Genomic DNA, 10,081 nt, shown 5'->3' on the forward strand with positions numbered 1-10,081 from the left:
TTTGAGGACTTCAATAACTCAGTCATGGGTTAGGGGTTGTTATAAAGGTGGATGGGTAGGGTTCTGTGGCCTGCCTTGTGCAGGAGGTCAGACTAGATGATCATATTGGTCCCTTCTGACCTACGAGTCTATGAAATCATTTTAGTGCTGTGCTGTTTTGCAAAGGCCTACTTGCAGCAGTGATACAAATCTTCCCACAACCGTTTCAGATACCACTAGCCTCCATTCTAGGGCCAAATTCATTACTATGGTAAACAGGTGCAAGGACATGGATGTCAATGTAGTAAATCTGATTGTATGTCATCAGAAAGCGGAAAGCTCAGTCCAATTGAGTTAAATGATTATTAGGATATTTAAGAGAAGGGACAAAGATATGTTAATGACCAATGTTTGTTCTGGCTACCAATTTTGTTTTGGCTGAAGAAAGCGCTGCCAATATAAGAAGAAGTGGATTTGAAGTGCATCTGAAGAAGTGGGTTTTTCACACCCAAATAAATCTGTTAGTCTTTAAGGTGCCACTGGACTCCTTGTTGTTTTCCAGCCAATATAAAAGGAACTTACAACATACCCGAAAGATCACCACCCCAGCAGGTCACCGGCACCAGGCAGGCACTCTCTTAAAAATACTTGAGGCCTACATTAAGAAAAGTCTTTGTATTTTAACTGGAATTGTACCTTTTGTTTTACTTCAACCCAGTGATATAACAGCCAGCTGTACCACATTCGCTCCTTTGCTCCTACGCTAGTCATAGCGTCTAGTATCACTTAGGCTGAGATGTAACATACTGGGAATAAAATTCAGGCATTCCAGGCTCCCCGTGCTGCCTTCAGCAAACACGAAAACATAGATCTGCATCCCTCCTTTTTAAATACATTCCAAGATACACGTTACAAATTTTTACTGTTTATGATCAATTAACTAGGTCCGACACAGGCATGCTTCTCATTTAAGAGGGCATTGTGTTACACACTTCCTCTGCTTACATTTTCCAGTTGCACCGATCAGTCGTTGTTGGGCACATTTCATTGTTTTGCATTTTTAAATGTTTTGTAAACATGTCAAGGAACCTCCCTATTAAACTCTGTCAATCTCTGAAGCAAATTTTCCCAACCTCTGAAGCGAATGTAGATCTACCAAGGGGTAGTTTGGCCTTATCGGGATAAAGTCACTTTTTCCTTCCTTTTAAACAGAACCCCGTTTCTGGGATACAGTGAATGAGGAGTGTAGAAAAGAGAAACAGTCACCTATCAATATTGTCACCAACAAAGTGAAGTACAAAGAGGACCTAAAGCCATTTACTTTTGAAGGCTATAATACCAATCAGTCCTCCCGTTGGCGCATAGAAAATAATGGGCATACAGGTAAGTTATGGCAGTGAATGGAGTTTACCTATTTGCTGGGTTCTATTAGCTCCTTAACTGCTATCAGAAACATTTTCAGTGTTGAGATTATTTTCTTCACACGCTGAAGTTAATTGGCAAGAGCTGATTAATTAGCTATTTCCTGATTCAGGTTTAACGTTCTTCCAGGCTGTCTATCGGGAAGAAATATTACTGGGGATACTCTGTGGCAGTGCTGTGTTGCGTCAGGTTATTAAGTCTTCAAAAGCTATTTGTATTTTTTTAAACACTTAGTGGTGATTTAGCCCTCATATTGGACCAAAAATCACCCAATTACTTCTGTATTGGGGTCTTGGAGACACCTAGTATGTCAAAATTGGGGGTGGGGAAAATTGGGATACATTTAAAGCTTTTATTGTAACCAGTGAACTATACAGCTATGCACAAGTTAAAACTTTCCTAGATGCAGATACATAATACCCAGTACTTGTGGTCTAACTGACCCCATGATCAAACTCATTTTAAAGAAAGCTACATAATAGTGTCAGGGTCTAACTGACCCCACGTTTGAACAGTGAAAATAGATAGCAACGACAATAATATAAAAGGCACAGATACAGCAAAGTAGCAACTAAATGGCCTAATACTTGGAACAAATGGAGCAAAAATAGGTGACAGGTTCTGAACATACAAATTTTTTACACTTCACACATTTCTGATGTATTTTTCTGTTTCATTCTCTGGACCAGAGGTAATATGTTGTAACATCTTCCCCATTTGGCTCTGGATCAGTATCCAGCACACACAGATGCTGCTTCCCTAGAAGCCTGAGGCCAGGCTGCATTGCTTCTTTCCTTGCACCAGTGGTTTCCCCATTTCTGTACCCAGGTCCCTGGGAAACATCCATCACTGACTCAGAGATTTATTGTGCCATGTGCAATCCAACAAAATCCAAACAATATATGCATTCCAAAATGCAACATGCATGTGCAATGCAACATTGAGTCTTTGCCCTAGTAACAACATCTGTTGAGTGTGGACTTGCCAGAAAATGTATCCAGCAAATTGTGGCTTCCCCAGAAACTTTTCCTAGCAAGTGCAGGCTTCCCAGAAAATCAGTGTGACGGCACTATCTTCAAAGAAATGCAATTTGCTCTGCAATTGTGACGATACATGACGCAAATGTTATCTGGGGGCTCACAGACCAACAGACCATTTCAGTGCTTTTTTTTTTGAAAAACAAAAAACACTGAAACTGTGATGATAAAAACAATGACAGAGGATTCATATAATCATATAATAACTGCTGCTTCAAAATAAAAATCATCTGATGCTGGAACACCTGCATAATTAATCTGGGGCCCAAATACCTTTTAAGTGACTGTTTTCACTATGCTAAAACCACAACAAATAGGATGATAAAACCAATGCAGAAAGATTGACCACCTCCTACTTTGACAATAATGTATCAAGAGGTACAGGACAGGCGTAAAAATGTGTATTTATATTTCTGTGCATCCATTTTTGTCAGAGACACCCCAAAGCGTAAGAAGAGTTGAAAAAACTGGGCTGTCATCAAGAGAACCAGCTGCTTGAGAGCCAGGCCCCTAATCTAAATGGCCCCATAGAAAAGTGCTCCCCTGGAGACAGCTGAAATTAAAAAAAGCAGATGGATTTTACAGATGGATTGACCAATGAGATTTTTGTTTTGAAATTCAATATTTAGGCAGATTGTCCACATTAGTGGAAAAATCAGAAGTTTATAAGAAAAAACAAAGTTAAGAGCCTTTTTGGTACATATAAAATTGTGGAGTCTTCAAAGCATAGCTGATGCTCATAGAAGTGTCTTTGTATAAAAAATAATTGATCATAGAAACTGCTTAGAACTTTAATTCCCCAACATGCAAAGGGGGGAGCAATTATTATTTTTAGATTTCAGTAGCACCTAAATGCTCCGAGACTGAAGCCTCATTGCGCTAGGTGTCTTTCATACACATAGTAAGAGAGAGTCAGGGCCCACAAGACCTGACAATCTAAACAGACAAAATAAATGTTACTAATCCATTTTACAGACAGGGAAGTGAGGAACACAGCTATGAAATGACTCACGTCAAAACGTACAGCCAGTCTTTGGGAGCCAGGTATTGAACGCATATCTCCCAAGTCCCAATCCACAGCCTTATCTGTCAGACCAGCCTTCCTCTCAGAGAGCACAAAAACTGCCATTTTCAAATGCATCACAAATCTCTGAAGCAGAGAAAGGTTAAGAGAAATTACCACTAGAAAATATTTTTATTCTTCCCAGAGATACATTTTATTCTCCTGTTAATACCAGTTCCAAACTTTGCTCTTACATGGGGTTCGCTTACCTAGTTATACTCTATAACATCGGTTTTAACCTCTTTTCATTTGCATATCCCTTAAAAAATTTCGAGTGGAGGTGCAGACCTTTTTGGAAATCATAGACATAGTCTGCAGACCGCCAGCAGCCCACAAACCACAGGTTGGAAACCACAGATCTATAGTTAGACTGGTGTAAAGTGAAAGTGAGACCTACAGTTGCGACATAGTAACAGTGTCTTTAACTATAAACCCTGCAAGACCCTCAAAGCAAATAAATATTGCAGTACACAGAATAGGAGACAAATATAAACCAAGAAACAAACCTCTTGGGACCAAGTTCACCTTCTAGAATGCAACTCTGTACATTTAAAGGGGAAAATCCCTGTTCCAACATCTCCTGTCTAGATAACAGAGGAAGAAACCTAGTGTTTGTCTTAAGTGAGAGAAGCACAGGCTCTTGCTTCTCTCCTGGCGACAAAACCAGTCACTTAGATGCTCCCAGCAAGGAAGAGACTGTCTATTAACCTTACACTGCGTTGAAAAGCTAGTAGTGATTTATTTAAAAATTAAATTGATGAGAACAATAGATTGACTAAAAGAAAGGCCGATGAAGATGCTACCACACAAGCTCATTTAACTGGCTTTCACCAAAATAAATACAACTGTAATCCACAGATTGCAGTACACAATTCGCTTCTGTTATGTAGCATTTTTCATCCATAGGTCTCCCCTTTACAAAGAGAGGTAGGTATCATTATCACCATTTTACAGATGAGAGAACGGAGGTACAGAGAGGTTAATAGCCTGGGCTGTAGAAGTGTTAAGCACCTGGAGTTGCCATAGACTTCAACTGGAGCCACAGGTGCTCAGTACTTTGGCAAATCAGGCCCTAAGTGACTAGCACAAGGTCATTAGGAAATCAAACTCTCAAGTATCTGATCTCCTAGTCCTGTGCCCTGGATATAGGGGGATTGGACTGTTCCCCAATTTAATCACATTTGAACCAGCACTCGGGAGTGTTCAGAGTCAGATCTGGATCTGAAGTTCATTAATCTAGGTCACTCAATGTAAAGGGCTGAGCCAAAACATTGAATCCAAAACCCAGGGAACTTCTGGGAAACCCTGGATCCAGAGCTTTCACAACCAATGCCCCTCGCTAGTTCCAACTATTTTTAAAATAAGAGCCAAACAATTTTTTTCTTTTTAACTACTTGTTTCTACCAGTTAAAGTATCTCTTAGCGGATCAGCAAAGATTGGAGGTGGAGGTCTTAGAAATAAATACAATGCTATCGAGTTTCACTTCCACTGGGGCGCTAAGATAAGCGAAGGATTCAGCCCTGGATCGGAACACAGCATAGATGGAGAGAGATACGCTATGGAGGTAGGTGAGATTCTCTCTCTTGTTAACGCAGGGGGGTCCAAGAACTCTGACTTCTTAAACTAATGTTGAATGAAATAAATCAACAGTTTTTTTTTTTTGCAAGACTCCAGGAAGGGAATTACAGAACTGAGAATTTATTGAATTTATTGTTTGTTGAGCCCTGTGCAGAACACAGAGGAAAAACAATCAGGATCTGGAAGTTTTGCATGGCAAAGGCAAATTAGGACAGGCAGTAAAACCCAGGCTTATTTAGCCTTCAGAGGAGGCAGTAGCAGTTCAGGCTATAAAGCCTGTATGTCCCAGTCTCACACTTGCTTATTCAGACACTTCTGTTGTGACTGTGCAGTGACAGATATAAATTCCTCAAATAGCAGAGAGGGCAAATCCTACCCTCCGTAGACAAACCAGGTGAGCTTGATGCAAGAGGGTCCCAAGTATCAGAGGGGTAGCCGTGTTAGTCTGGATCTGTAAAAGCAGCAAAGAATCCTGTGGCACCTTATAGACTAACAGACATCACCCTCCACCTCAGAATAACAGTGGAACCACTGAAGACTCAGGGCGGCAGTAGCCCATAAGCTCCTCTTATACAGATGCGAGGGGGAGGGTGGAAGTGCCTTTGGGTACATGTCTTTGCAAATTCACCAGCTCCATATCTTCCACAATGCCTCTCGCCAGCCGCGGGCAGGGAGTGGCCCTGCCCCACCTCCACAGTAGAACAGCAGTGGTTTCTCCACACCCAAGGCACAGGGAAGGGGCCAGGATTGGCCAATGATAAATAGCTATAAAGAAAAGGGAGTAACAATTAACCTTTAATGCCTGTTTTACAGCTTCATATAGTCCACAGGAAAGAGAGTTTCTCCACTACAGAGCAGGCAGTGGCCGATCAAGAAGGTCTGGCCGTGCTGGGGTTCTTTATAAAGGTAAAGGTAAGTTGCCAGGTTGTTTTTTTTTAAATTGGCCACCTCAGACTGGCACCTACCAAAGCTTGGTCCAAGTTGCAGAGTTTGGCTATAGAACTGGCCAGTACCCGAAGTTCCCCAATGTTTTCAGGGGCCCGGATCACCCATTTAAGTCTGGCCTCACCTCTAATGCTTAGCGCATGTCTGCACTGCAATCAGAGAGACGCGACTGCAGCGCAGCACCTGTAGACACACCTGAGCTAGCTTTGATTTTGCAAGCAGCACAGGCTACACAAGCCCACCCAGGACCCTGGGTATGTACTCGCGCACCAAGCCCATCCTACTGCAGCTTCACTGCTATTGTTATTCGAGCTAGCTAGATCAAATCTAGCTTGGGAATGTCTACACGTGCAGCAATCACACCTCTGACTGTAGAGTAGACATATCCACAGTGACTTTTTTATGTTCAGCTAATTGATTTTTGTTCTGCTTTCTTTCCTACTTCTTTTCTGTTTCATTAATAATTAAATTAAAAGTTACAAGGGGGGCATATGTCTGAGGAAATGGGTACATTCTCTGACTCAAAATATTGTTTCAGATCGGTGCAAAAAATGAAAAGTATGAACCTCTAATAGAGATGTTAAATGAAGTTGCTGTCAAAGGTAAGGAGCTTGGATTTATCATTGGGCAATTTCAATTTATTTAACATGATAATCATTATATGTCGGAGTTGTAAAGCAGCCTGTCCTTCTCTTGGTACTCAAGTGAGATCCCCGCTTGAATTCACAGACAGGAGCATCAAGCCTAAGGTCCGGTCTACACAACAGAGCTACATCGGTATAACTACGTCAACTCAGGGATAGGAAAAATCCACGACCCACCCCCCCCACGTCAACAGCGCTGCATCGGCGGGCGAGCTTCTCCTGCCTCTTGGGTGGTGGATTAACTAAGCCGATGGGAGAGCTCTCTCTGCTGGCTTAGAGCGTCTCGATTAAAGCGCTATAGAGGTGCAGCACCGTTTTAAGTGTAGACTTGCCCTCAATTCAGAGGAAACTTGAAGTGATTTTAAGCAAGGAAGCAGGGTGTGGCGTGCTCACACAAGGTGTCCGTGCTATAGAGCTGTGCTGTTCAGGGGCTCTTGAGAAGGGCAGGCACAGTGGTTCCCTGGCTAGGCCCATCCAGTAGCCCCTGCCTCCCCCACAACCAGCGATAGGGGACTCTGAGGGTGGCACTGCAACAGAGGTGGTTGTACCAGCCAGAGTTGAAGAGAGCTGTAAACAGTGAGCCTGTAACCATGCCCATTCCAGCTGATGTTTCTCCATTGTTTTCCTAGGGTCTCAACAAAATATGACATCTTTGCCCCTGGAATCGCTCATTCCAGCTAAAGAGAATCTCACACGTTATTATCGGTACAGTGGCTCCCTGACCACTCCCAACTGCCACCAGGCTGTCGTCTGGACAATATTTCAGGACCCAATCATACTGAGTGACAGTCAGGTAATTCATAGAGTTAGAGACTGAACAGAGTTACAGTGAGGTCATTTTGTCTGTCTCACTCCCACTTTCTTTTCTTCCCTTCCACATATGCTCTCTCACATGCAAAGTCCAATATAGGATTGTCCCCTTCTCCATTACCTTCTGCAGTCCAATCCTAAGAGACTCCAAATCAATGTCACCACACAGATCATACACTGCCCAGCATGTTTGCCATCTGTCCCACCACTCATTTTGGTGAAAAAACAAAACAAAACTCAGAATCCTTCCCCACTCCAAAAAAAGGGGATGGACGTATACTATCTCTTATATGGCACTTTGCATACAAGATTCTCAGAGCAATTCTCAAAGGAATGTTAGTATCATCGCCATTTTAAAGGTGGGGAAACAAAAGCACATTGTAATTAAGTGACTTGCCAAAGGCCACACAGGGAATCAGTGGCAGAAGTGGGAATCGAATTCAGATGAATGCTAGTTCAGTGCTCTATCCAATGCCCCATAATGCCTCTAAATGAGGGTCTGAATCATCCCCTAACTTCAGAAGTTTTTGGAATGTGTTGCTGAATTGTTTCTGAGAACTGAATAATGGGTGACTGGCCTTTTAACTCTAGCCCCGTTTAGAATTTTATTTTAATAGAACAGAATATTTTAAAAAATTATATCTTTGCATCCATCAAGTCAAAAACACCGTTCCGTCCTGCTTCAACTTCAACCTGAATGGATTTATTTCTGCTTTCTATAAAGCAAGGGGTCATGGGGGTACTTACCACTATAATACCTTGAGGCAGAGCGGTCCAGTGGTCATGATCTGTTGGCGCTCCCATCTCAGCTCTACCACACACTCACTGAGTGGGCTTGGACAAGTCACAACCCCTCTGGGACAGTTCCTCATCAGCAAACAATGACCATGATCAGTATGTCCACAGTGTGATATCCCATCAGACTGAATCTGTAAGATTAATGATAACTGTTCAGTGTTTGCTGAGAACCCAACACCAAGCCAGATGTGAACCAGTGCAATGGGGGAAATGAGAAATTGAGGGTGTGCTTCACAGCTGGCAGCTGCTGGCTAAATTCCTTCTGCAACTAGCCAGGAGTTAGGCTCTAGAGAAGAACCAGAGGAGGTGAGGCATGTAATCTTGATCACTGCAAGTTGTGTCACAGGGACTTGAGGGATGAGGGCAGGAGCTGAACATAAAGAAAAGACCTGGCTTGTGCTAGACAGGACTAGGATGTTTAGCTGGCAGGAAGTTTAAGGAGTCTGCCTGGGCTAGAAGGAAGCATCTGCCAGTGTTCTAGGGGACAAGTTTTGGTGGCACTGTTTCCATTTAAGCTTTACTATACTCCTGTGGTTCAGAGCAATACTACAATGTGAGGAACTATAGACTTAAAATATGACAATTTCCTTTTCTTTCCCTCAAAAAATAACAACTATTTTTGGATGGTGGTGTGCAGGTGGAGAATTTCTCGAAGAAGCTTTACTTCAGTAAGGATGAAACATTACACATGACTGACAATTTCCGACCTGTTCAACCTCTCAATGACAGAATCGTGTACTACTCTGATGTCAGTGTCGTACAGCCTCCTGCAAAGGCTTTATTGGTGGTCCCAACACTTATCTACATCCTGAGTCTTCTTTTCCAATGAACACTTGCCATCCAATACCAGGTTTCTGGGGGGTTAATTTTTTGTTTCAAGCACTTCTCTCCAGTTGAGAAGCCCTAGACTACAGCTGATTGTACAACATAGCCTTGGTGTTTTTCTTAACGCTTATCAATAGGAATTTATATTTATTTATATATATATATATATAAATATAATAGGGCTGTCAATCACAGTTAACTCACATGATTAAAAAAATTAATAGCTATTAAAATATTAATTGCCGTTTTGATCACACTGTTGAACAATAATAAAATATCAATTTAAATTTATTATAAATATTTTTGGATGTTTTTCTACGTTCTCAATTATATTGATTTCAATTACAACAGAATATAAAGTGTACAGCGTTCACTTTATATTATTTGTATTACAAATATTTGCGCTGTAAAAACTATATACCAAAGAAATAGTATTTTTCGATTCATCTCATACAAGTACTATAGTGCAATCTCTTTATCATGAAAGTGCAATTTACAAATGTAGATTTTTTTTGTTACATAACTGCACTCAAAAACAAAACAATGTAAAACTTTAGAGCCTACAAGTCCACTCAGTCCTACTTCTTGTGCAGTCAATCGCTAATACAAACGATTGACGATGCTGCCCGCTTCTTATTTACAATGTCACCTGAAAGTGAGAACGAGTGTTTGCATGACACGTTTGTATCTAGCGTTGCAAGGTATTTACGTGCCAGTTATACTAAACATTCTTATGCCCCTTCATGCTTCAGTCACCATTCCAGAGGACATGCTTCCATGCTAATGATGCTCATTAAAAAATAATGTATTAATTAAATTTGTAACCAAACTCCTTGGGGGAGTATTGTATGTCTGCTGCTCTGTGTTTTACCCACATTCTGCTATATATTTCATGATATAGTAGTCTCGGATGGTGACCCAGCACACGTTTATTTTGAGAACACCTTTACTGCAGATATGACAAAACACAAAGGAAGTA

General features: G+C 41.5%; 1 protein-coding gene across 2 annotated transcripts in view; it reads left to right on the forward strand.

Moving 5' to 3' along the window:
• The window catches only part of CA4 (carbonic anhydrase 4), a 29,119-nt gene extending 19,869 nt beyond the window's left edge, over nt 1–9,250 (forward strand). The window contains exons 3-8 of one of the 2 annotated variants that reach the window (XM_032779288.2): nt 1,192–1,362; nt 4,909–5,066; nt 5,894–5,992; nt 6,564–6,627; nt 7,299–7,462; nt 8,915–9,250. In XM_032779288.2, the coding sequence (XP_032635179.1) occupies nt 1,192–1,362; nt 4,909–5,066; nt 5,894–5,992; nt 6,564–6,627; nt 7,299–7,462; nt 8,915–9,106 (848 nt within the window). In that variant the 3' untranslated portion in view covers nt 9,107–9,250. Of the gene's footprint in view, nt 1–1,191; nt 1,363–4,908; nt 5,067–5,893; nt 5,993–6,563; nt 6,628–7,298; nt 7,463–8,203; nt 8,358–8,914 lie in introns of those variants that run through there. The other variant, XM_032779289.1, reaches the window with a different exon arrangement.
• Nucleotides 9,251–10,081: the final 831 nt, after the last annotated feature.

The sequence above is a fragment of the Chelonoidis abingdonii genome, chromosome 20 (genome assembly GCF_003597395.2).
Source record: "Chelonoidis abingdonii isolate Lonesome George chromosome 20, CheloAbing_2.0, whole genome shotgun sequence".
Taxonomy (NCBI): Eukaryota; Metazoa; Chordata; order Testudines; family Testudinidae; genus Chelonoidis; species Chelonoidis abingdonii.